Source organism: Perissodus microlepis, chromosome 22, assembly GCF_051167445.1.
Source record: "Perissodus microlepis isolate ML-2025 ecotype Zambia chromosome 22, ASM5116744v1, whole genome shotgun sequence".
In the NCBI taxonomy this organism is placed as follows: domain Eukaryota; kingdom Metazoa; phylum Chordata; class Actinopteri; order Cichliformes; family Cichlidae; genus Perissodus; species Perissodus microlepis.
The window spans coordinates 9632214-9659841 of NC_140481.1; the positions used below are offsets into that span (position 1 = coordinate 9632214).

Here is a 27628-nt window from a genome sequence, read left to right on the forward strand (position 1 = left end):
TAGCAAACACAGTTTATTGTTGTATTTACACATTTTCTTCCTCGTGATTAATTTATCTTACAGTAAAACATTTGCCTATCTTTGTTTTTCTCTACAGTCTTTGGTGAAAGTTCACTCAGTCTTTTATCTGTCATCTTAAACAATGTTCTGTCCAATTAGATAGGATTCTTGATGTCCTCCTGATCTTTTAGTTAGTGGCGTTCTCTCCCAGCAACCAGTATGTCCTCATGCGTCCTTTCCCTTTCACTTCAATCTCTCCTCTGAGCTGCAGCTGGAAACAGCTGAACTCCTGCAGAACCTGACGAGTCGCCTCCGACACGTGAATCTTCAGAGCTGCAAAGACACAACAACGCATGACGTCACACCTGGCCGAGCAGGGGATAAAGTGCTCAAGTACAACCACAGCATGACAAATATGTAAGGTCCCAAAACCTGCAGTTCCTCTAATGTCCACCAAAGGCTCCAACAGCAAATCAGTCAGCATAGACACCCATGTTAAAACTTTAGCAGAAATAAACATGTTTACAGCCTGACACACAAACTGGTTTGGCCTGTGTAAATAATTTCTCCCTTCGTAACAACTGTAAGAGGGGAGGCTGAAAGTCACCTCTGGCTTTATAAAAATCAAACAGGCAGCAGGTGCAACAAACCAGTATGTGGCTACATCCATCTTTTAGATTCACTTTATTCCTAGAACATACACTAAATAATGTTTTTGTCTTTTGCCATCAGAGTTGATTAGACTAAAGAACCAATCAAGTTAGACCTGTCCTGGTGGACACAGACATGTGATTACTTAGCAGGAAGCAGGTCCTACCCTCCCCAGTTGACTCCATGCGTGACGCTGTATTGACCGTGTCTCCAAACAGACAGTACCTCGGCATCTTCAACCCAACCACGCCAGCACATACCGGACCTGGTGACACACACACCAACACTAAGTCTGCACTGTTCTCTTACTGTAGTGTAATGATAGTAGTGATAGTAATGCTGTGTATTGTAGTATTTCTGGCTGCAGTGTATGTAGTACCGCTATGGATGCCAATGCGTAGCCGTAGCTGCTGATTGGGTCGGTGTCGGATCTGGAAGCTCTTGACAGCTTCCAGCAGGGCGAGGGACATGCGGGCGACCTCTCGACCGTGAAGTTTACCGTTCCTGGCAGGTAGTCCTGAGACCACCATGTAGGCATCACCGATTGTTTCTACCTGAAAGGTGAAGATGTACACGGTAAACTGATCTGACTCACAGGTGGGATGTAGCTTAGATTAGCTCAGTTTAGCAAATTTTACCTTGTATACATCAAAGTTGTCTATAATGGCATCAAAACAGGTGTACAAGTCGTTTAATAACGTCACAACCTGCAGGAGGAAAACGCAGACACAGAAGGTGAGTGAGATTTCACACCAAAACAATCAGAAATGTACTGCAATAATAGCTCAAACCAGCAGATGGCAGCCTTGTGATTGCACGTTGTGATCTGAATGTATAGATCAGGCGTCTCCAACTCCAGTCCTCGCGAGCTACTGTCCTGCAGCTTCTTCAGCATGCCATCAATTTTGGCAGAGGCCTGGTCACAAGCCACTCATTTGATTTTGGTGTGTTGGAACAAGGATGCATCTAAAAGCTGCAGGACAGTAGCTCTCTCCAGGACCTGAGTTGGAGAACCCTCATGTGGATGGTTTCCCTGTAGCTTCCTCCGGGTTAACAACCTGCAGTGGCGTGCTCTCTGCAGACAGAGTGGTGAAGCCAACGATGTCGCTGAAGTAGATGGTGACAGAGTCAAACGCTTCAGCCTGAACTGTCTCTCCTCGTTTTAACTGCTCTGCTACAGAACTGACACATAAATAGGATGTTATAGTACTGCAGTATCCAGTATTTAGTGCAGTATTCAGGGCAGTAGTACTGAAGTATAGTTACTGTGGGAGTATCTGGTACAGCAGGGCCTCCGCCTTCCTCTTTTCCTCATGATAGGCCTGCGTTCGTTCCTCCACCAGCTCCTCCAGGTTATTAGCATACTGCTCCATCCGGGAGAGCAGATTGTCCAGGATGTTAGAGCCATATCCTCTGAAGAGACACATGATTGGACAGAGACACGCAGACAGGGTGACAGGTGTTTGGCTTTCTGTTTTGTGAGTGACAATTTTTCTACATATTTCTCTCATTTCTCAGCTTCTATTTTAGTGAAAGAACAACATGAATATTTATATTTCAATATTTCTTTCTTTACTGGCTGATTTTACAGAGTTACCGGGGACACTCTCTGCCAGCTCTGTTTAGTGTCCAAACAGAGAGCTGAATAAAAGTTTTGTACAGCTGAGAGCATACTCGGAGATTTTTTGCATGTCTCCTGCTTCAGCATTAATCAGAGCATCATAAAAACCTGTCTCAGAATAAATGTGGGTCCGTTGCCTCTCCCTCACCTGTGCTGCTTTCTGAGCAGGATCTTGATGGTGTTGAAGTCGGGACGCTCGCTTGGCTCTTCACTCCAGCAGCGCTGCATCAGGACACCAAGCTCCTCACTGTGACTGTGGAAGCAGAGGGAGGGGCGGAGGGGTGGGGTGCCACCATGAATCACCGCCTGCACAATCTCTGTTGGGGGGAGGGGGGCATAGGTTGCAAAAGCACACACATTCAGCAGTAAGAGGTAAGTAGAAACACAAACACTTAAAAACGTTGATGCTCTAATTCTAGAAGACTCAATCCTGTGAATCCTTTGTCTGATCATTTCTTAACATATACATTTATAATAATGGATTACACAGCATTAATACATTATTGGATGTATTATTGGGAATACATTTAATTACAGCAGATGTCTTTCTAAAAGGGTTGTAACTAAGTTTAAGGATATAATTCCTCCACTGTTATCTTCTTCAATACCATGTGCCAACAGAGTGCAGAGTAGCTACGTGAACTCTACCCCCACAATGGTCGATTATCTTTGAACTTGAAGATGTAAAATTATCACATTTGACAGCCACAGCTGTCAAATGTGAGGGGGACATCCATCCATCACCATACACAAACCTCATGTCATTGAAGTAAGTCTGAAAGAAATCAGCTGATAAACAAATCTACAGAAGCTCCAAACACAGGCTCAGATCTCTTTCATCCTCACGAGGCTGGTTCAGGGTGCTCAGAAAGTCCTGGATTGATTTCCATGAAACAGGATGAACATTTGGAGTCAATCCTAATGTGGATCCAGGAAATTTTGGAGTGATAATTTACCATTGTGAGATAGGTAGACCTGAGTGCACAAGCAGTGTTCACCTGGAAGTGCTGAAGTATCAAAACAAAGAAATGGTCTTTCTGCTAATTAGACTGGTTCTTATACTTGAGTATGCAAAGCACTTTATACAATATACCCTATTCCCACCTGCTTTCAAACATTCACACTCCGATAAAAACATCACAGAGCAACTTGGGGGGTTGTATCTTGCTCAAGGGCAAGTTGTCATGCAGATCAAGCAGTTAGGGATCAAATCACCAATGTTCCAATTAGCAGATGACCTGCTCTACAGCCACTCCAAAAGTGAGCACAAGTAAGAAACTTCAGCTGTCAGAACAGAGCTCAGGTGAAGCTGAAAAATGGGGGGGGGGGAATCAGAAGTGTATTTTATTAGCAGAAACAGGAGGGAATATAGCAGTTAAAATGATTATGACCACCTGACTCCAGACAAAAACTTTAATTTTTGTTTCCACATGTTGAAGTGAAATAAAACAACTCTTTCAGTTGTTCTTACAGTGAAAAAACACTAGCATTGTTAATGCATGCTAATTGGTTTGGGACTTGAGAGAGGTCATTGCCGATGGCACCAATTTAGAGATGATAACTCCATTAGGATTGTAGTTGAACTCGAGCAGAAATATCCATGTGAGTAAAGAAACTGGTTGTGGTGCCTGAAGCTGATGCTATTATGAGGTTGCTGCTCGATTCATGCCTCAAATTAAAGTGGAAGATGCTGTAAAACGGTTTTTGGTGCTGTGACATCGCTACAAAAGAAAGCTGCCAAGCATCTAAAAATGGAGCTTTGTCTATCAACTTCTCCCTTATATATTAGAAGCTCAGCATGCGGACAACTGACTCAGCATGCCAGCCCACTGACAGACTCGGGTCTGTTCCAGGCTTCATGTAAACGTGACACGTGATGACCGAGGCAGGACAGGTCCTGTGTGAACCATTTACCTGTTAATGTGTGTGGGCCCTGAGCAGCATCTCAGGAATGTAAATAAAACTGTCTTCACACACACACACACGCACACACACACACACACACACATTAATCTATTGACCTATTATTGTAGGGTCTTTATCTTACAATATAAAGCACCTTGAGGTGACTGCTGTATAAATAAGGTTGAACTGAATTAATTTAACCCTGAGAAACACACATTCACCTTTAGGGGAGAGAGAGTGTGAGTCGAGGTAGAAAACTCCTCTGAGCAGAGCCACTTCCTGCAGGATCACCCCAAAACTGTACACATCCCCCTTTTGTGTCCCACAGTTCGGAGGACAATCTATCCTCACCAGCTCTGGAGCTGTCCACAGCTTCCCTGCCAAGTGATCAATAACTGATATCAGTGATAACAACATCCTCATAGACAGTCTTTAGTGTAGAGCGTCAGCTTCAATACATACGTGCATAGTAAGCATGTGTGTCCTCGGGGCAGTTTCTGGTCCTAAGACTCTGCAGGCCATAGTCAGTGATTTTCAGGACAAAGCGGCTGTCCACCACACAGTTGGATGATTTAAGGTTACCATGGGAGATGATGACGCTGTTGTGGAGAAATGCCATTCCCTGGAGGCAAACAGACAGACAGACAGACAGACAGCTGATTCAGGTGAAAAGTCTGAAGCTCTCTAGAATCGAAACACGAGTCCAACATTGATGTCAGAGACCTCGTTCATACTTTTTCATTTACATGTGTTTTCTGTAACCCCACCACCAAGCCACAGAGACAAGTTTTTACCTTGACAATGTCATTAATGAGAGAGTATCTGAACATCCAGTCCAGTGTGATGCTGTCACTCTCCATCAGGTCCTGAGGGACAGACACACACACACATGCATGTTGGCCATTCAGTCCAAGTGAGGTCCTCAGTGACAGACACTGAGGACACTTCTGCTCTGCGAGGACATTTCTGTGCATGGTTAAAATTGTGTACTGAATACTGAATCACTCAGCAGAGTAATGGTGTCTTTGCTTGTGACTATCTGCATGCAGCAGCTTCAGCTGATATTTGATATTCATTCTTCCTCCCCACACTAAAAGCATCATCCTCATCTCAGAGCACAAACTCAAAATAACTCAAACCGCCTGAGTTGCTCTGTGTTAGGATGACAGCCCTGACATCCAGCGGTCATCTGACAACAACCCAAACCCCCACACGGCCCACATCAACCTTTGCATGTTGCTAGGTTACTGTGCTGGGAGGTTGCTATGCTACAGTGCTGACAGATAACTGTAGCTGAGAGGAGAGAGAACATCTGAAACACAAAAAACATCTCATATGAAAAAATGTAAGGAATGAACGAGCAGAGGATGGCTGCAGTGCTACCTCCTGACTGTAGAAACCACTGCATCATTTAGGTATCTTAATGCCTAGCTTTCAGCTGCTCCCATATTAACACAAGCTCCACACAGCGGCCATCTCCATGTTTGATGTCAGAGTTTGCATCCAAAGAGCTGTCACGATCTAACTAAAGTAAACTGAGGATGTGGACAAGGTGTGCAGTTATATTATTTGGAAATATTGTTCTGACTTTTTGCAATATTTCTAATCTGTACAAAGTAAAACTGGACCAGGGTTTTGACATGCAAGCTGAAAGTGTCGATGAAAAATAATGCACAGATTTCTAGCAAAACATTAGCTGGGTGTGACGTACCTGAAGGCTGCCTCTTGGACAGTACTCTGTGATGATGCACATGTTCAGCGGGTCGATACAGGCGCCAATGAAGCGGGTCAGGTGTTCATTTTGGACATCTCGCATCTACAAAAACACAGACGCTGCTACTTTAAATCCTATCATGCTCTACAAAAAAAATGGGAAGATTGGTAGGTTGAGATCATTTAGGAGGTTAGATCGGATAGGTGTATATATATATATATATATATATATATATATATATATATATATATATATATATATATATATATATATATATATATGCAGGTAGGTAAGGTTTTCAGTCTATAGCAAGTCGCTAGGCTATTATTTCATTTGCTACAAATACAAAAGCTCAACATCCTGCAAGAAGACCTATAAGCTAGGTCAGTCAGTTACAGTGTTAGCTGGTAGGTTAGTGGGCAGATAGCCTGAAGTTCTTACATGCTTCAGTTCAAACAGAACCTTCCGGGTCAGTTCGATGCGTTTCTTGTTGATGTATTTGATAGCTGCCAAGTTTCCCTGCAGGAGACACAGTGAACCAGATTACCACTTGACACCATCTTGTTAGAGGAACATGTGATGGGACTGTCAGCGTCTGTCAGACCTTGTAGTATCCGGTTTTAGTGTAGATCTGAAAGTTTCCCTCCATGGTCATCAGAGAACCATAGTTGGATCCTTTCTGCAGACAAGCACAAACAATCGAGACACTCGGCTTTTTTTCAATGAAGAGTGTAGGTCCTGGATAACATGCAGCACTACCATACGGAGGAAACTTTTTTCCTCATGTTTTGCATTTGAGTGGTCCAGCCCAGTAGTTACTAATTAATAGAGGAATCAGCATCACAGTTGGTGCACTTATGAATAATTATATAATATATAACATAATATATATTATATAAAGAAAAGAAAACCAGGTTTATGGTTTGAAGGAGACTTCAATTATCTTTTTTTTTGCACAACTCTACTATACGATGAAGAATTTAGGAAAATGATTTAATTCAATGTGAACAAATCAGTCAGTCAGCTGATCCAGGCCCAGAGAGCTTCCGGTGTAGCCGGGAATTCCAGAAAGGGAAAAATAGAAATCCAGTTGAAGGCTTCCTGTTCCATCTGTTAGTCATTGTTTACAAATGCAAACACATTTCAGACTATAAACAGAAACTGGAAAATTTCAGGGAGTAAAGGCAGGCACTGTATTAGGTATAATATGTTTCCAGTGAGTACGGATGATTTATTTATAGTATAATAACAGCTGTGTTACCAGAGACATGGTGAGCCTGCTGCACGCTCTCCTCAGGACTTTATCCAGGTTGCTCATCTGGACGTCATCCCAGGAAACTCTCCACAGCTGAGCTGCAAGCTCGCTCTCCAGCTTCAGCTTCCTGTTCAGCAGACAGGAAGAGAGTGTGTATATGTGCATATGTGCAAGTGTGTGTGTTGAAATTTGAGGGGAAGGAAAATGGAGAGAAAGCTGATGGAAAGGATAAACAGGCTGAATGAGTTACACAAAGATCTGGTGGGGCGGCTGTGGCTCTGGTGTTAGAACCACTGGAGCACTGGTGTGTGAGCGTGTGTGAAAGTATTAGGTATGGATAAAAGCATTGGATGAATGTCTGCGATTGGGCGGATGAAATTTGTAGTAGAAAGTGCTTTGAGTGTGCTTTGAGGATCTCAGTCAGAGATGCTTGGCTTTACACTAGCGTTTGTTCCAGTTAGGATTATGCTCTATAAGTGGGAAAGCAGCCAGACCAGAGCAAGGGAATGACTTCAGCTTATGAACTGATGATAACAAACCTCCGTAACAGTAGAGTCTCACCTGCCTGTATGGAGTCAGTTTTTGAATTTGAGTGCATGAGTGAGCTTCTTGTCAGTTTTATGCTTTGTTCATTTTCACTTTCAATGACTCAAAATGTAAAGAAATCAGGGTTTTCTTTGTTGAAGTCAGATGAGGATTTCTCCTTCCAGCCTTTCTTTCTGGGCCTGATGTGCAGCATGAGTGTAATGATTTAAACTGAGATCTGCCAGCGTCGCAATGGAAAGAGGGGCCATATGTACTTGCTGTAACCTTGGTCCGTCTTTGTATTTGGACTCGTGTTTTGGTAACAGCTCTGTTCTGTCTGGTGTCCTGTTTGGTTTGTTTTTTCGTGTATTTAAAAAAAAAGTTAATTTTTTTGAGAACTCAATAAAAACATTTGATGAAAAGCAAAAAAGAATTTAAGAATCAGCATTTAGAAACAGAAGCGAGACTGAAGGATACTCAGAGATAATGCAAAGACCATATTAGAAGGAAAAAACAACAACATTTAGAGCTGTATTTATGGTTTTTACTCTAAATTCATTCTTCATCATTCACTCTAGGCCTGGCTGTGATCTCTCTATGAATGGAAAGAGGAGGGAAGAGGAATAAAACAGAAAGAGAGCTCAGACTGCCAAGAGTCTCCTCATACGTCCAGTTTTCATACTCAGTACAGAGATACAAACATGTTTGGCTCACCTGTAGATGAAGATGGTGACAGTAACGATGATGACAAAGACAAAGCAGATCACCATTGCAACCATCTGATGCATAGCAACTGTACCTAAAAGATGAGACAGGAAGAAAATCCATTACTGTTTGCAGGAGTGAGGACCAGTTTGAGCTCTTTTGCTCTAGGTGAGGCAGTTTTCAGTCCATGGGGCTTAACATGTGTTATAAGCAAAGATGGGCAGTAAGGCATACTTTTTTAAAGTAACAAGTAAAGTAAGGGATTACTATTGCAAAAAAGTAATTAGATTACTCTTACTTCTTTCCCATAAGCATGCTGCATTACTGCATTACTAAACAGTGATTTTGTTTGTGAGAGTGTCTCATGACAATGACGTACAAGTGTGTGACGTCTGTGTGTAGATCAACAATGGATAATATGGCGTGTGGGAGAGAGTATGTGCAGCGTTTAAAGCTTGGAAGTACTGACATTACTTTGAGTTTGATTCCATAAAAAGTGACCAAAACATTAGCGTCTGCTGTACACTCTGCGTGGGAATAAAACTTCTTTCTACAGTGAAAAATTAAACTTCAAAATTTCAGCAAGCACCTAGCACGCTGCCACGGGAACGTAAAATTCACAGAGAAACCCCCGGATCCCCCCACTGACATGACCGCTGTGGCACCAGGCAAACCTCCACCGGCCCTGCTCCTGCTAATCAGCTGAAAATACATTTAGTGCTGCTGAATCTTAGATTTCATTTATTTTTTGCTGTGTTTTACTTGCATCTATTTGAAAGAGCAAGTGTAATATGCTGGAATACGCAGAAAACAGGTTTAAATGTTAAACAAATTTCTTCAAGTCAAAGACTGTTGCATATAATTTCATTTTTAACTTTATGCACATTGCATCAAGCAAAAGATAAATACTAATAAAACAAGTTTTAAAAAGAGACTTTTTCATTTGATTCAATTGTATATGATGGATTATGCAGAAAAAAATAGAACTGGGCTGAAAGTTCTATTGATTTATTACGTATTCAGGTTTTGTATGTATAACTAAGCGACCATTGCAGCTGATAACTCCAACCTCGCTTCAAAATATGGTCACTAATGGTTCCAAAACCCCAATACGGCCATAATGCTGATGTTTAGGCTTCAAAATGTGACGTTTTTGTGACGTAGCCTGTGATCTGCAGTTTAGCAATGTTTTTACCAGAAATGTCAGTACGAATCATTAAAATTATATGATTATCAATAGGAAAAAAATTATCATCCCATGTACTTAAAGATAAACTACTTTAATAAATCAATGGCATCCTGGCAGCAAGCTGTTTCTTTAAAGTGTTAACTATATTTTTTGACAGCACAGAGGCTGAAATGACTGAGTATACTGTTAGTGTTACTTTAAAGTTTGTTAGTTCCATTAAGTTACCTTAAGGATGTATAACGTTAGCCATTGCAAAGACTTTACCCTTTCGAACATATCAAACTTCACTATAAGCACTATATACAAATGCACTATATAAGAACCAGTCCATGCATTGGTTCTCGTGACATCCTTTGTGCAGTTTGCTCTGTAGTCTGTAGTTGTGCGTTCGTACTTGTGAGACATGCTGGGTTGTTGTTCTTGAAGCCACACTTGGGGATGTCTGGTGGCGGAGAACCTTTGGGCCAGTGGAAGTTTAGACCATTTTGCAGGATGAGCTGCTTTATGCTGCTGTTATACACGCACACCACCTGAGAACATACACACACCACAACTCTTTGGTTTCTTCACTTTGTTCAAAGCCTGCAATCTCACTTACTCCCTAACAGTATCGAATAGGGCAGGAGTGTCCAACTCCAGGCCTCGAGGGCCGGTGTCCTGCAGGTTTCAGATGTGTCCTTGATCCATCACAGCTGATTTAAATGGCTAAATTACCTCCTCAACATTTCTTGAAGTTCTCCAGAGGCCTGGTAATGAACTAATCATTTGATTCAGTTGTGATGACCCAGAGTGATATCTAAAACCTGCAGGACACTGGCTCTCGAGGCCTGGAGTTGGCCACCCCTGGAATAGGGTTTATTGGTGTGTCAGGGCCCTGGGTTGGGGACGCAGGGTTTAGAATTTGAACTCTGGTTTGGGGTTAAAGGATGTTCTAAGTTTAATTCTCTGGTGCTGCTACACCAGGCCTGGAGAGTTTTCCTGCCTTGGAGCCAGTGACATCTGGAGTAATTACACTCACCTGCTGCTGATCAGCCTCGTCAAGTGAGTACTACTAACTGGGCGACAGTCAGCACAGGATCGTTGTACGATCAGTTCTCCTGCTAGTGAGGTGAAAGTGTTTCTGTTGGCCAGTTGTTTGGAATGGAGGGTGCTGGGCACAAGTGTACATAGACACCGAAGAGGGAGCTGGGAACTGACACACGAAGAGAACACGCACTGAGGATTATTGGCACTTTTATTTTTATTTTATTTTTTGTAGGGCTGTCCTGGTTGACACGCCTCTACAATGTTGCGTGGAGATCAGGGGCAGTACCCCTGGACTGGCAGACCAGGGTGGTGTTCCCCATCTTTAAGAAGGGGGACCAGAGGGTTTGTTCCAACTACAGGGGGATCACACTCCTCAGCCTCCCTGGGAAAAAGAAGGCATTCGACCGTGTCCCTCGGGGTGTCCTATGGGAGCTGTTGGGGGAGTATGGGGTGTCTGGCCCGTTACTACGGGCTATTCGATCCCTATACAACCGTTGCAAGAGCTTGGTTCGCTCGTCGGGGTCTCCCCTGACACACTGAACTTTACTCCAGTCGGTTTTACGGTAGCTCTGCAGCCTTTATCGTACCTCTAAGGTGTTACATGACAATGATGACATCAATAGTCTTACCTGAAATTCTCCAGACTCAACATCGGTCATGTCCCACACAGCGAAGTCCACCTCTCTGTCCCCGAACTCGTCCATCTCCACAGGGCCCATCACGCCTGCAGAGACGCCACAGAGCAGATGTTATCTGTTTGTGATCTTGGAGAACACTAACTCTTTTCTCTGTTATTTCTGAGTGTTTGCTTTGCAGCGATGGGGAAATATTTTCAATCAGCTCGGGCACAGTTTGAACTGACGTGAGGTCACGTTAATCTTTTTTTACCATGTTCTGAGAAATGTTTTCTTTCACAATCAAATTTATTTATTTGACATATTTTATTGGCACCCTGAATGATGGAAGTCTTTATCTCGCATACCCAAAAGGTCAAAGGTCAAGCTTAGACAAACACAAATGTGAACTGAAGCCTGACGGGTTGGTGATGTAATTCTCACATTTCTGCTCCAACATGGAAAAATACTGCGACCACTCTGCAGTCTTCTCAGATCCCTTGACAAACACCAACAACAATTTAAAAAAAAAAAGGTGGCTCGTGGCTAGTGAAGCAGCTTGGGGCTAGTGGTCTCTGAGCCAATTAAACTGCATACAGCTCAACAGCCTGCAGGATTTAAACTCGGGTTCACCTTCAATTTAAGGAATCAGTGAAACAGGAGCTTGTTTTCTTCCTGACCATTATCAGGAATGGAGACGCTGTGTCACAGCAAACAACAGCAATATACAAGCTCGAGGGGGGAGGGACCTCAAAGAATCAGCCGACCGACCAACCTTTATCAAATAAAACCTGTCAGATTTTCTAGTTTTACAGTGGTATCGTCATGGTTACTGCAGCCTGCCCCACCCCACTGTTCTGTATGGACATGGAGGGACAAATGAGGGTTTTTAAGCTGAAATGGTTCCTCATTTAAAGCCATGTGGTTCTCCACCCTGTTTGTAATACCACCAAGCAGAGAGTATTGTAAATAAAATGTCATTGTCAACTTTTTTTTCTTTTAGTCAACAGTTTTGTAATAACTGAATATTTTCTGATTAGCTAGAAACAACAATGCTTCTAGTGAAGCACAACAAAGTTAAACACAGTGAAGCTAGACTGGAGTCTAGCTTCACTGCACAGCCTCATTTAATGAGTAACTGAGACACAACAAATGTCCATCAGAATTCCCTCATACTCGCTGCATTTTGGCAAAGCTCAGTTACCTGAGACTGTCCTTTAGTGGGCGCGTTATGGTGAAATGCCCTGAAATTTAAAGAAATGTGAATAAACTCACTGAGATGTAATCGTGAGCACCTTTGAGTGCTTTTATGTCTTTCTGTCTGCAAACATGATGAAGGTTAATTTAATGTTTTCTTGGTTCACAATTGACAAAAAGCCTTAGAACATAAGACATAAGGCACAATGGAAACTCCAAACAGAAAATACAACTAAATACAACACATGAGACAAGAGACTAACAAAATAAAACAGGAAGTAACTAAAAGGGGCTATCTCATGCAGCAAAGAGGACTTAACAAGATGCAAGGAACACAGGAGGCAGGATAGAATAGCCCTTTGTTGTCATACAAATGTACAATGAAATTGTGGGTGCTCCACATCAACCATGCTGGAGTAAAATATGAATAGTAGACAGCAGGAATAAATAGCAAACAGCTTAAATACATACAATCATGAGGGGTATACACAAAAGGCACACATTACAGAAGAAATTGCAAAAGGCAGTGCAATGATGCAAATTACTCGGTCTGAAAAGAGTCCATGTGCGAGTGGTCTGAGTGGTGATGGTTACTCAGATGAAGGCTCCGACTGGTGAGGTGGGTGGGCAGGGGTGTGATGTGGGGGATAGTGTTTGTTGACAGTCCGAACAGCCCAGGGGAATACGCTGTTTTTAAGTCTGGAGGTGTGGGACCTGATTGACCTGAAGCACCAACCAGAGGGCAGCAGGTCAAACATGTGGTGGGTGGGATGCAAGGCAAGTCATCGTGGCCCTGGTCTGAGACAGGAGGATCTGGCAATGACCTCCAGGGGTGGCAGAAGGCAGCCAATGATTTTTTTGAGCGGTGTTCATTACCTTCTGCGCAGCATTACTGTTCTCTAGTCGGTACCAGACATACTAGTCATTTAATCTAATTGTTTACATTTTCTTTGATGCTTAATGCCAGTAAATTGTTGTATCTTAATGTTATGCAGCCATCTGCCACCAGATGGAAATTTGTTGGTGAGAAACACCAAAACTCCGTTAATCTCGGCCTGATGTTTTTCTTAACATTATCATTAGAATGAGATCACGGATCAAAACGGCGGAAATTAGCTTTCTGTGGGGTGGAAGGGTTCTCTCTCGGTATAGAGTGAAGAATTCAGTCATTAAGGAGGGACTACAGGTGCTGATCCTCCACATTGAAAGGAGCCAGCTGAGGCAGGCATCTCCAGGACAAGGTGTTATAGGCAGAAATGTCCTGCCATAAGGATAGCATACCAGCATAGAACTGGGACACACTGGAGAGATTACACCTAGGCTGGCCTGAGAAAGGCTCAATGTTTCCCAGGAGGAACGGGTGGTGACGAAGAGGTCTGGGCTTCCCTGCTGCCCTAACGTAAAGGCTAAACTCAAGGTACAATGTACAAAAGTATCAGTTTCTGGAAAACAAATTTGAGATCAAAAACCTCTTTTCAACTTGATATTTTTTACTAAACGTTTGGATGAATTTGGATGCCTACTGGTGTTGGCCAGAAGGGCCGATGGTGCAATATGGCAGCCTCGCTTCTGTCAGTCTGCCCCAGGGCAGCTGTGGCTATAACTGTAGCTTGCCTCCACCAGTGTGTGAATGCGTGGATGACTGGGTGTGTAAAGCGCTTTGGGGTGCCTAGGTGGGACTAGTAAAAGCGCTATACAAATACAGGCCATTTACCATTTATATGCGCATAAATAAAAAATAATAATATTATATCTGTAGTCAAAATGACGTCAGTTAAATTAAAATGAATTTCAGCCAGGCAAGTATCAAAAGACTGCACTTAGCACTTTGTTTTTACTGCACTACAAACCTCTTAAAGTGTGTTTCAAGAGAAATAAAATTAATAGAATATATAGAGAATACAATATTATTCTTTTAATGGCAAATACTACATAGGCTTGGTGAAGGTTTGCTTTTTGTTAAAGGTTTATATTCATTTCTACTGTTGTCCTCCTTTCATCTATTAGGATTGTTTACTACCACCCGCTCATTTCCCTCCCCTTCTCCTGTACCCCAATCCACCATCTCACACACCTCTGACGCAAATGCCCACTGATTGATGGCCGCTGACGGTGTTTCAGTGTATGTTGTGGATAAAAGCTGTTCAATCTAATAAAGAGCACACAGAGCAGCCTGTTTATCAGCACCATCAACACACTCGCACACACACTGAAGAAACACACACCGAAATCACAGTGGGACCTGGGCGTCCCGGTCCTGAGTCTGACTCTGGTTTTGATTATATTAGTGCTGGTTGACATATACGTGATAAATATAAGGACATATCTGTTTCTAATGTACAGCCCTGTTTCCAAAAAATGCTCATTCCAAACATTAATAAAGCAGATGGTGATCCTTACACATTATTTATAGTCCACACAAAGCACGAGATTAACAGGCCCACAAAAATAAAACACTACACAGATTTGGCTGGTTAGTTCCTTAAAAATGTTTTATCTTGTGGTTACAGATGCATGTGTTGGATTCCATTGGGGTTTTTTTTGTTTGTTTGTTTGTTTGTTTTTGGAGGGGGGAATAAGTGTTTTTATTTTGATTTATTTATTTACTTACTCTGAACAATCTTTTTAATGTTTTTATTATTCTATGTATATATGTATCATTTTTGTGATTGTGTGGAGGAGTGCAAGGGGTCTGTCTGGTGTAACTGAAAAAAATATCTCCCAAGGGAGACAAATAGTACGGAGCCCCCTCTGATGACGTGGTCCAAAACATAAATAAATTGTGGCCACAAAATACTAATTCGTGCCCTCGAAATACTTATTTGTGGCCACGAATTGGGTATAACGTGGCAATAAATTACGCATTTGTGGCAACAAAATAGATAATGTGCGCACATCATATTGATACAATTCCTGGACAGCTGCGTAGAGACATAAGCATAAGAGTAGGCTAAACCTATACACCATGGACAGAGACAGTATGATTGAGTTTTATTTTAGGCTGGGAATGAGCTACAAATGCATTTTGAAAAGCCTGGCAATGCAAGGAACCATTATTACGGAGAGACATTTAAACAGGATATTGAGAGCCCAGTTGCGACCTGGACGCCGGGATAGATTTTATTGTCAACCAACTGCAAGGGCCTGGGAAGGATCACGGTTATCGGTCAAGTGTTTCGTGCCCACAAGTTAGCATTTTGTGCGCACGTTATACCTATTTCGTGCCCTCGAAATAGTATTTCGTGGGCACAAATAAGTATTTTGTGGGCACGTTAAACCCATTTCGTGCCCACGAAGTAGTATTTTGTGGCCACAATTTATTTATTTTTTGGACCATGTCATCAGAGGGGCTCCGTAAAATAGAGAGACTTTGACTTGTAACAGAAAACAGCACATGGCCGAAGTTTAGCTCGTTTTCCTCTGAGCTGTATCAGCTCATCTTTACCTCTCTGAAGAGACAGACTGTTGCAGAGTAAAGCAAGGGGTTTTTATTGTCTTTTCTTTTTGATAAAGCATATTGTTATGGTTGGATCACGGGACCCATTAGTTATGCTGCTGGTGCCTTCCCCTGTGTTTCTACATCAGTCACCTTTTTCCACTCACTGTGTTTTTATACACCTCTCTGCATTTAATCATTAGTTATTAATCAGTCTCTGGCTGTCTTCCACAGCATGTCTTGTCCTGTCTTCTGGTTTCTGCCTGTTAAAAGGAAGTTTTAAAACTTTCCGTCTTTCATTAAAATTCAACATGATAAGTCTTTGGACTTGTTTCAATTAAATTTGAGACCTGACAGAGTGTAAATGATTACATTGTTTTTAGCAGTTGGCCAAGTCTTTTGGAAACAGGGTTACAAAAATACTGCAACAGAAATAGCACTGCGAGGAAACCAGGCTCGAGCTGTTCCAGTTTGAGAATGCAGTTGTAATTTATCCCAGTTTAGACTAGTTTTCAGGACTGACCTAACTGGTTCTTCATGGCAATTAGGAAATGCATAGAAAAACATTTAATTCCACTCCCTCCAACAGACGCTCTGACACCCGAGTCATTATGGGACATGAAAGCTTGATCCTAAACTGGCTGGACCATCGATGGATGTCCTTCCCTGATCCACACCAATCGGCACCACAGGATGGTAACCCAGTCCCCTCTGGAGAGTTTACGCTGCACATGGACCAACGTGTGTGTGTGTGGTTGTGGGTCAGAGTGCACCAGTGACATGGAAAGAGAACACTGGAGATCAGTGTGTTCACACTGTATATTAAAATAGGATCTAACCATGTTAGCTGATGAAGTGCTAATCTGCTGTGTTCTGTTCCTTTAAGCAGTTTTATTGTTTTTATGTAATTTTTTAAAAATCAATGTCATGTTCGGTGTGTGCTGTAAATGAATGATAAACCAGGTGGAGATTTTTCCTGCCACCATGTTTGCTTGCTTAAAAAAGTCACCCTGAGAGATTCACGTGTAGCGTTGTCTGCACCAGTCAGCAGGCTCACACTGTGCTTCACATCTGACTCACAGCTGCAGACAGTGTTGGGGAGTAATGGAATACATGTACCGCCGTTACCTATTTAAAATACAAAATATGAGTAACTGTATTCCATTACAGTTACCATTCACGTTATGTTTCTGTGAGCGCGAGGGAGGGAGAAAAAGGAGAGTGGAAAAGTACCAGCTGTCACCGAGCAGAAACGGGAGCTGGAAGCATGTAAATATAATAATAACCACTGCAGCCAAAAAGAGTGCCTGATGAGCCCAGTTGTAAGTAAGCTATTAAGAATCGACTGTACACTATGTTCGTGTTTTCCTCTGAAACAATAAGTTCCGTTGGTGCAGCCTTTCAACGCCTCTCTCTGTCTCTCGCTAGCAGTCGACCCAGACAACAAAGTAAAGCTAGTTTTCAGCTACGAGCCCGACACGGAGCCCGACGTATTAGCCAGAGGCCCCTTTACTACGGTTCGGAGCCGCGGACCTGTTTTATATACGTACGGAATCGTTTTCTATACGAGATCACTGCAAAAAGTGCAGCCTTACCTAATGTCCACCCTACTATTACTCATTTTATATTAAGACTTAAAAATCTAGTTGGTATTGGTATGGGGAGTAACCTTCAGTAATAGTAATAAATCACACAGCAATAGTACATTCATGTAGTTGTAAAAAAGCATGATAATATAATAAGTAATCCAAAGTATTCAGAATACGTTACTCTCATTGAGTAACGTAACGGAATACGTTACAGAATACATTTTGGAGCATGTATTCTGTAATCTGTAGTGGAATACATTTTAAAAATAACCTTCCCAACACTGACTGCAGATGAACAGGTTGGCCAGGTCTGTGAAGCCTTTCGTCCTCATTTCTTATGCATTATGAAACTTTATTATACATGACCAACTACACTCTCTCTTATACACACAAATATACACACACAGATCGGATTAGCGCTCATCTCCAGCTGAGTCCTGCTGTTATATCCTGTGGTGGACATTCGTTTTCTACACCTGGACACCCTTTGGTGTCCACGCCGCCTGTCCTGCATGATGTCAATAATACCCCCATCAAAATGCTGCATTTCTTAAAATGAGCTCTCAACTAAGATCTTACAGATGTTAGAGAATAACATGAAAATCTTTTTTTTTTAAATTGTTTTTGTTAACAAGCTTAGAAGAAGAAGCGCACAAAAGAACAGCAGGACATTAACGTGCTTTACCCCCTGCAAATTCTTAGACAAGTGTTCTGTGCTCTCAAAGGCCCCGCTTTCTCTATACCTAAATCTGCGAGCACCAAGTTTAACTAAAAACTTTTACAAACTTTAGATCTATGTATACCATACAGCTTGCCCCCCCCAATAAGTCTGAAGCTTCTGCCATGCAGGACATTCACGGCATTTTTACCATGGGTTCCACACTCAGCATCATGCCGTGTAATTAGTGGGTGTTCTCTAACATCATTTATACACAAGCAAATAACAGTGCTGTGCAGGGTGGGACAGACTATGTTCAAACCCAGCTGACCACCGTGTTCCTCTGCATGGAGTTTGTCTCCTGTGTGCGGGGTTCTCTCTGGGTACTCCAGGTGTTGCCCCCACGGTCCAATCGCATGCATGTTAGAAGAAGAGGTGATTCTAGATCAACTGCAGGTGTGAATGTTTTAACCGGTCCCTGTGACGGACCGGTTATCTGTCCAGGTGCAACCTGTCTCTCGCATTGTGACAGCAGTGTTTTAACTTGAACTACCACTGGAGCCTCAGGCTGGACTTCAGTGACCTGAATCAACTTCTGTTGTCATTGTCGACATTAGCAACATGCATCCACCAACCACAGCTCATAAGGCATTGACAGGGTGATGAGGTGTGTGAAAGTTGTGCAGTTGCGTTTAGCCAGTGGGTGAGCAGGTGACCATATAGCAAGGAGAGCAGCCGACCAGGTTCGAGTCCAATCCTCTCTGTGTCTCCCCACTTTCCTGCCTATCTCCACTGCCACTATCCAATAAAGGCAAATCTAAAACCCAAAGCTTTAGTGTCGGTGTTTCTTTTCACTTGCATTTGATCTGATGTGTTCCTATGTTTCTGTCTTCGGCTTTTTCCTACAGGATTGATTGGATTCCTATTCATGTCCAATCTTCAGTCTAAATGAATCCTAATTAAAACTCCAAAATGAGATTTTACTGGGACCCAGTACTGGATGTCCATGACCTCTACTCTGAGTCCAACAATGACTCCGCCATAAAAACAGCATCACACACAGGCAGCCAATCAGAGAGCCACGCGTGGTTTTCCAGTTAGTTAGAGAAGTCTACACCTGTGCTACTTTACTCAGTTACTTGTAGTGCACATGCGATTTTCAGCCCAGTGCTGTGCTCTGATTAGTCACCCGCTGACAAATATCTGTGCTCACCTTTGATTGTCCTGTTCCACATCCTCCGGGTCACCTCATCTCCTCTGGGCCTCTGGACTGGTCCCAGTATTGGTCCCAGTCCCGGTCCTTGCAAATTCAGGGTCTCATTCAGAGCATGAGCGTACAGTATCACCCCGTCGTAGAACCCTCCAGCAATCAGGTTGTACTGAGGGGACAAAGCATGTGATTGTTATAGATGAATATCAATCTCTCACATATTTGAATAAAAATTTGAAATATCAGATTCAGTTAATCAATAAGGATTGTTATTTGTACCATAGAGTCTCTGATGGTGAAGTTGAACATCGCCTTTGCGTCTTTTTTCAGAGTTTTAACAAACTGAAGATATTCGGGATTCTGGGGCTGCAGATACGTCAGCACTTTCACACTCTGACGAAATCAATAACAAGCTAATCAATTGACCGGATCACTTTACATCAGTGAGCATCCTTTAAAATTTAACAATGAAAGAGCATCTTGTCTCACCCTGAAAGCGTTGCGAGCCGCATAGTCCTCCTTGTCTCCTCTGAACCAGGGCCTGATGGGAGCGCTCCCGTCCAGACCCTCAGCAAAAAGATCAATGAAGAAGAAGACATAGTCCTCCAGCTCCACCCCTTCCTTCCAGAATTGGACCATCAACGTCCTGAAGATGTCCCAGGAGCAGCACATGTACACAACTGAAGACAAAGAAGCAGCAATGTTATTCCATAAAGGAAAGGAACAGAGACAGCTGCCAACGCTTGATGGTAAATCTTTATTACACACACCATGTGTGCTTCATGGTGTGACCTGCGTGGAAGCCTGGATAACAAAAGCCCCATTCCAGCCCATCAACAAGACTTCTCAATTTCCATGACCAATACTTTTCATCAATGACCATTTTTCTGATGAAAAAAAATAAATGTAATGGCAACCACCAGTGCTACCCCTCAGTCTCATAGTACACACACCTTTGCTGTAAGTTTGATACTCCAGAACTGGTTCTTGTAGGAAACTGGTTCCCAGTAGTCCAATTCTTTAGAACTGTTAGTTTGCTTGCCTATCGATCCTGCGTATCTGTTCTTGCACTCACACTACAATCAGCTGATTTCAGTTAAGGTGTCAGAGATTTGTAAATCCCAAATCAACATATAAAAAACTGCGTTAACTAATTATTGTGGATAGCTAAAATCATGGTGTTCATTAAAACGTGTTCAGAATTTGGCAAATGTACAAAGATTCAGTTCATAAATGATTATCAGCTAGCACCGGCTGATAACTTAGCACGCCACTCTCTCCTGGTCATTTCCTGAAATAATAAACCAACATGGATGGTGCTTAGTGAAATCTTGGTTGGCTATCCGTCATTTATATACTTCTTTCTCACCACTCCCACACTATTGTGGGGCATTGTTGGGGTTCCTGATAAAAAACTGATGAGAACCTCATGGTCTGAATTTATTTTTTTCTCCAGAGAAATCAAGAATAAATGTGGGATGAGAAAAACAAAAACACCCCCCATCCCCCACCTTGCTATAACAGAGCCTGAAAATAATCAACTGTCAGAGAAAAAAGACAAATACCACCACCACCCAACCCCCTTCTGTCCATACAGTCCCCAAGGTGGACAAAAAAATGTGAATGCTGAGAATTTCACATGCGAAAGGCAGAAAGTCACATGTTGGTTTGTCTGCAGCCAAAAGTGCTTTTAATGGAAGCAGAAAAGAAAACAGGACTGACTGATTAATGCTGACACACACACACACACACACACACACACTGAGGACTTACTTTATCCAGTGTTCATCTTAAAGTGTGATTTATCCTGTGAGCATTATGTCCATGTGACCATGGAAATAGATTCAAGCCCCAACTAAATGATACCTGATGATACCCTAGTAACAATGTTACTAACAGTTCTAATAACACAAGATATTTTTAGAGGCAGCAGCAGCACAAGATGGTGTGTTTCTGTGTGTACACACCTGTGTGTATGAGCACGCTTGTGTTCATAAGGTTTCTCCATGTAGTGTCCAACGGTGGGTGTGGGTTCAGAGGTAATTACTAGGACGTACATGTTGCTGGGTGCAGCAGCTGGCGTTGGTTAAAGGACGATAGTGTGTCTGTGATGATGTCATCATGTCACACAGCTCTGATCTCATGATCTAATTCACACTGTGACATCAGCGGGCGATGCAGGTCACTGCAAACATTTTCACACCATCAGAGCAGCGTTTCAGTGACGCTTACAATAAAAACGTGCTGACGGCGAGGAGCAGAAACACAGCAAACAGGCTCACTTCTGCTTCTTCTTCTGTACTACATTACAGACTGATTGTTTACATGTGTGTTCAGCAAACACACACACAGACACACATTTGTTTTCTGTACTTGTATACCCTCACTCACATCATTACCCACAAACTGAACCTGATATCATGCAAAGCATTTCCAGCTCCAGCTGTGTTTCAGTCACCTTCAGCAGTCAGTGCTGCCCAAACACCATGAACACGCTTGTCATTGATTGAAGACTAAGCTAAATGACTGACACTTCCAGTCTGACCACCGCTGACTGCAAATCAAAGTCCAAAGCAGCGATCTGCATGTATCGCTCATGAACTAATTTCCATTAATAAGTTAGAGACTGAAAATATAATTTTCCTCTAAAATGACGTTTGAACTGTCACGCGGAGGTCCAACTAAGTGTCCCCATAATACAGGACTGTCCCCACTCCTAGGTCTTAAAATGAAAACACACAGAGGTGAAGTCAGTCATTAACCAGTGAGGATAAAAATCTCAGAATAATTAACCATCATTTAACAAGGAGAACAACAATAAGGCAGGGAGGAAAGGAAAGGAGGAAGGAGGAGAGTCATGAAGGAAAAACAATCAGTGACACGAGAGCAAATGAAGCATCTGACCACAGCTTTTCATCTGATGAAAGAATGAAAGAACAAAGAATGAAAAGAAAAAACCTCAGTTAAGGAAGGAAGCAAAAAGGAAAACCGGAAAATAAAAGAACAAAATGAATGAGGAAAATAATGCTAAATCAGTTGAAGTGTCTGAAGAAGAAATGAAAAAGAAGCAAGGCTGGAGGAGTTGAAACTAGGCAACAAAAGCAGCTGAAAAGACATCTTCCCCAAGATCATGGATCACCTCGGCTAAAAGGAATGGCATGAAGAAGAGAACGTAAAAGAATAAGTAACCTTGAGATGTCTGCTTCTAAAGAGTGAGCAGAAACAGCGTAGCTTTTAAGCAGTTAATTTTAGAGAAAAAGGACGAACAGAAAGCAGTGGGATGAGGACAACAACAACTGTTAAAACACGAGGAATGAAAGCAGCAGAAGAAGAATATGACCTCGGCCATTGTCACGGATATCCTGGACCATCGACTTGTAGTTGACGTCGCCCTGGATGACGTGGTCGTGGACAGTGATGTTACGTTTGCCCAGCAGGTCATACAGCCCCTCCACAGCGAAGTAGCACAGCGGATCATCATTGGTGTCCTTGTTGTCACTGAAGATGACCGTGGCGTGCCGCTGCCAGCCAAACATCTCCTGGATCCTGACACCAAACTCACCCAGCTTTTTGTGAGTGGGGCCCGTATTGGTGACCGCAGCGTACAGATTGAAGCCGATTGCTCGGGCACCAGCTGTCACCATGGGAACATCCCAGTGGGTGGTAAAGCGGGCAACAGGTGAGGATGAGTAGTCGCAGCCGGGTCCAATGAAGGCCCAGGGGTCGTGGGACAGCTTGAGGTCGACGGCTACAAGCGGCGCTATGGAGTCTGAGCAAAAGCCGTCGCGGCTCTCTGAGCTGCCATAAACTAGCCGCAGCTTCAGACCTGGTAGCAACCAGGGGTCAGAGTTCACCTGCTGTAATGCCTGGTAGATGGCGGGCGCAACCCGAGGCCATGCCCATGCATAGTCAGTGTTAGTCAGAGGCAAGATGGCTGCCAGGGTGACCTCCTGAAGATCCTCCGTTCTGTTGTCAGCAGTTAGAGAGGTTGCAGCTGATTGGGCAGGAAGAAGGACCAGGAAGAGCAAGGGACAGGCCCAGGGCAGCATGATGAAGAGGCGTTAATAACCTGTCAGACGAGCTGTGGGGAAAATATAACACAGTGTTAATCAGCGTGTCCTGTAGAGAAAATTCAAAACAAACCTTTATTCATCAGAACAGCTACTGAAACTTGAAGCTGCTGGGAATTCTGAAAAGTCTGTGCGAGTTTCCGTGTGGGATCATTGAGTGGGATCTATCCATCGTTCACGTGGCCATGTGTTTGCAGACATGAAGCTGAAGTCCTCCACTGGGCCGGTCCAAGATAATTGCTTGTTAAACAGCGGCCTGACCATGTTTACCGTTTGATTAATGAGTAATGTGAGTGACAATTAGATCTAATCTGCTGCTGTGAGAGTCAGTGAAGCAGTCACACTCTTACAGTCCATCTGTTCCTGGTAACACAGAGCCGTAAAACCGAACAGAGGTGAATGATAAGAGTAAGGTGTGAGGGAAAGGCCAACTAAAGAGTGAAGAGAGAACACATCAGAGTTCAGGGTCCTGTGAATAAAATGAGTTGTTGTCTTTAAAAGCTAAACGAACGCATGGGAGAAGTCTGACTGCATGTCAGGGTTTCATCAAACTCCAAATCCTCCCCGGCTTCCTAGTCCCTTTTGATCAGAGCTACAGAGCTATGTGACTCCTTTCAACAGACCACAGAGTTAATCTGAACATCTTCATCAGCTTCTTCCTCACATTTTTCTGCTCTACTTGGGTTTCCTTTGTCATCTTTCTCTGTACCTCATTTGCGTGAGGAAGCACATGTGCACGGTTTATCCACTTATGTCCCGAAGTTCTTCAAATAAAAGCAGTCTGAGTTTCCATAATAAAAGCCTCACTGACATATGGACATACAGTTTCTGTACTGCAAAGCTAACAGGGCTTTTAATTTGAAATAAATGCAGAAAATGTTGAGTTGAGTCACTTTAACAAGGTAGGAGAGAATTAAAAATACTAAAACAGGTCTAATTCATCCCATAAAATACAAGGAATGAGGTAAGCAGAGGTCAAAGACAACACAATGTTAATTGTGTCAGCGTTAGTTCGTCAGCTGTTCCAAACAGCGAGAGGATCCTTTTCTCGTCTTCTCATCTTTAACAGTTAGTGAACAAAGAAGAGAGAAACAAAACCGAGGTCACGGTGAAGTTTGAAGCCAGGTGGTGCGGCTCCATGACTTGAATCAGTCCACTCGCATTATAGCAACTTGACAGCTCGGATCATTTCATTTGACTTAATTGGCTCTCTTTCATCAAATGCACTCCAGGGATGACTGAATTTCAAGGAGAATGAATAAATAAGCTCCAAAATATGTACCTGATGTTTTATTCAGTAAGAATTGAAACCAGGTCTGCCAGTCCAGGGTGAAAGAAAATGGATGGATGGATTTAAAACTAGGGACTGAGATCATGAACTCATCAGGAAAGTGTGTACTGAGCTTGGAGATCAGGTGAGGAGTGGGTTCATTTTCCCCTAGACTTCTGTATAATCAGACCAAAGCAGTTGCACCCTGCTGGACATTAGAGTGCTTCTGCATTGGCGTCATGCTTCAGATGCAGTACCAGTATCTGCACCAGGGATGTCAAACCCTTCATTCCTGAGCCACTTGCCATTCAAATTCATCAGTTGTGCTGGTTGAGTAAAACCACTCCCTAATAACTCTTGATGCATGCTCAATCATCTGGACATAGTTTTTTTAGTGGGAGAAACGTTTCATCACTCATCCAAGTGACTTCTTCAGTCTCAGCTGTAGGTTTCCCCAATCTTTTAAACACTATATCTGCATAATGACTCAAACTAACTCCACTGGTGAACAATGGGCTGTAAGGTCAGTTTCTTGACGAGCTGAACAAGAGTGACAAAATGTTTCTCCCACTGAAAATGCTACGCCCAGATCAACAGAATTTGGCTCTCCCTAATAACTTTGAAATCTCCTTTATTTCATTTTCTTTAAGTAAAGGGTTATGGTTGTTATGGTCATGTTCATTTGTCTATGATTCCACACATTTAGAGTACAGATGATCTGGTCTCTTCGGCTTTCAGCCTACATGACTCACACCTGTTGTTGAGCTGTTGACCAAAATGTAGGTCCCACTTTAAACTCAAGAATCCATCAAAACGCCCTCACATCCCAGATTTCAAATGCTGCGTGTGTTTCTGGGTCTGTCCAAATGGTGGGAGGTAACGCAAAGAAATATGATGTGTGGTCTTGAAATGCGTGCATAGCTTCTCTGTATGTGGAAACACAAAATCAGACTTTAATCACCACATTTCTCCATACATATGAGCACATGAATAAATCTCTGACAGCAGGCTGCTGTGAAAAAAGGCAGCAGGAAATCTGACAGGAAGAAGAAGTATAGGCCAGCTTCAGTCAGGCTGAAGTGTCTTTAACACATCAGGATTTTTGATGCTGATTAAAACTTTACTGTCCAGAGATGGAGGTAAAACACACTCAGCCACCTGGTCTGTGTGTGTGTGCCATTGTTGTGAACCGTCTTCAGTCTTATATAAGTGTTGTTGCGACATCAATGAGACTCAAACACATCACTCACGGAACAAAGAGCTGTCAGCATTCAGGTCTGTTTCTAAACTTTCAGCTTCTTTAGGATCAGGATCTGTGCACACATCAAACCTCATACAAAAAAATACACTTTCTCACTTTCATTCTGAGGTGACTGTCCATCTGACCATTGAGTGTCTGTGTGTCCGTCTGTGTGCTTCACATATCATTTTTATTATTAATAATAATACCTATTGTTATGTAAAACAGTCAATGATATCGTGGATGTCAAACGCATCATTCTCGCGATCGATTATGAATATTTTGTCCCCTCATGCCCATCCAGTCTCTCAGATGATCGCCCTTCCCTCAGCCTGGTTCTACCGGAGGTTTCTTTCTGTTCAAAGGGAGTTTTTCCTTTCCAGTGTCGCCAAGTGCTTAATGACTGCTGGCTTTCACTGTTTTATTGCTGTTGTGATTTGGCGATGTATAAATCAAGTTGAACTGAACGTATTCTTAATGGTGGGCTGTTTTGTCTGAAGGCAGATAGACTTCGGTTAAGATGAAGAAGGAAAATCAGAGTCTTCGTTCATTTGAAAGCGTAACCAGGAAAGAAGAGAAGAACTAAAAATAACTTTCTGCTCGATTAACTGCTTGGTCGCTAAACGCGCGGCGCCTTTCTCCTGTGTAAGTTCATCACTAGAGGAGCGGCTGACGTTGGTTTACCTGTTCGGCGCTCAGCGCAGCTCCGTGTGTCCGCAGAACGACATCCAGCTGTTTTCAGCGGCAGCTCGTGCGGAGGAGGAAGCCTCGTGAACACTCGGTGGGAACTCTGTCTCACCGGAGGCTCACCGGAGGCTCGCGCCCCGCTACTGCCGGCGCGTTTCGGCTTCTCCGCGCTCACAAACCATCCCGGTGATAATCCAGCCTCCCGCCGTGCGCGCACACTGAGGGGGTGTGGAGGGTAAGAGGGCAGTCCTGAAAACGCGAACTGAAGCGCGTGCTTGAACCTACGTGTATTCAGTTACCAAAGTGACACAGGCTATATATGTGTGCTCGCAGTGCCCCGCTCCCTCCTCGCCGTGCTCTGCGCATAGGTAGGCCTGATAGGCTGAAATATTACTTTTAATCAAAAACTTTATTTAAATAAGCTGCTCTGCGACGTGAGCATGTGGATATGGAGCCCCCTGGTGGCTGCCTGCAGCTATGACAAAAAGTCCGTCAGTTGGTTTTATTGATTGGATACCGGCACTTAGTCAGTTGATTAGTTAGATTGAACCCCGAGTAAAATGACTGAGGTTGAGGGTGATTATGGATTATAGACAGATGATTGTGATTCTGCCTTCCGCTCAGTAAAAGTTCAACTTTCATAGAATTATCTAACATCAGTTAAGTTAAATGATTGATCAGTTTCTCATCAAACTTCCAGCATCTCTGAACTCACTGTTGACCTTTGACCTCTTTGCAAGGAGAGATTTTAGATTAAAGTTCATTAACAGCCACACATGACGTCACACTGCAAGTCTGTTATTGTCCATAAAGTTCACGCACAACACATATATAGAGAACCAAAGAATGTGTGTGTGTGTGTGTGTGTGTGCGTGTGTGTGTGTGTGTGTGTGTGTGTGTTTTAACAGGATACACCCGGTATACCAGGAAGTCGCTTGGAAACACACAAACTCTCCCTCTCTGTACCTCTTCCTGGAAATGATCACCACCCACCCTCATATTCAGACTCTCTTGCTCTCTTTCTCACATGTGTCCTGCCTTCCTCCCACTCTCTCCTGTTAATGAA

At 43.0% G+C, this 27628-nt stretch overlaps 1 protein-coding gene across 1 annotated transcript; it reads right to left on the reverse strand.

Moving 5' to 3' along the window:
• Positions 1–26771, reverse strand: npr1a (natriuretic peptide receptor 1a). The gene is made up of 22 exons (XM_084919162.1): positions 26560–26771; positions 22636–23376; positions 19785–19975; positions 19575–19688; positions 19299–19464; positions 11221–11315; positions 9960–10095; positions 8386–8470; positions 7153–7273; positions 6496–6570; positions 6333–6410; positions 5889–5993; positions 4972–5043; positions 4640–4799; positions 4399–4554; positions 2421–2589; positions 1918–2064; positions 1710–1833; positions 1290–1358; positions 1031–1205; positions 818–916; positions 1–333 (listed from the first exon to the last, which is right to left on the reverse strand). Exons 2-22 carry the CDS (start codon positions 23342–23344, stop codon positions 188–190), a joined length of 3192 nt encoding a protein of 1063 aa, XP_084775288.1. The 5' UTR covers positions 23345–23376; positions 26560–26771; the 3' UTR covers positions 1–187.
• Positions 26772–27628: the final 857 nt, after the last annotated feature.

Excerpts from the sequence above, each read along its gene's own strand:
- npr1a (XM_084919162.1), bottom strand. The coding sequence starts at position 23,344 with ATGCTGCCCTGGGCCTGTCCCTTGCTCTTCCTGGTCCTTCTTCCTGCC. Across the intron at positions 1,834-1,917 it reads CTGTACCAGATACTCCCACA|TTCTGTAGCAGAGCAGTTAA; the intron begins GTAACTATACTT and ends TTTATGTGTCAG. Across the intron at positions 917-1,030 it reads ACGCATTGGCATCCATAGCG|GTCCGGTATGTGCTGGCGTG; the intron begins GTACTACATACA and ends GTGTGTCACCAG.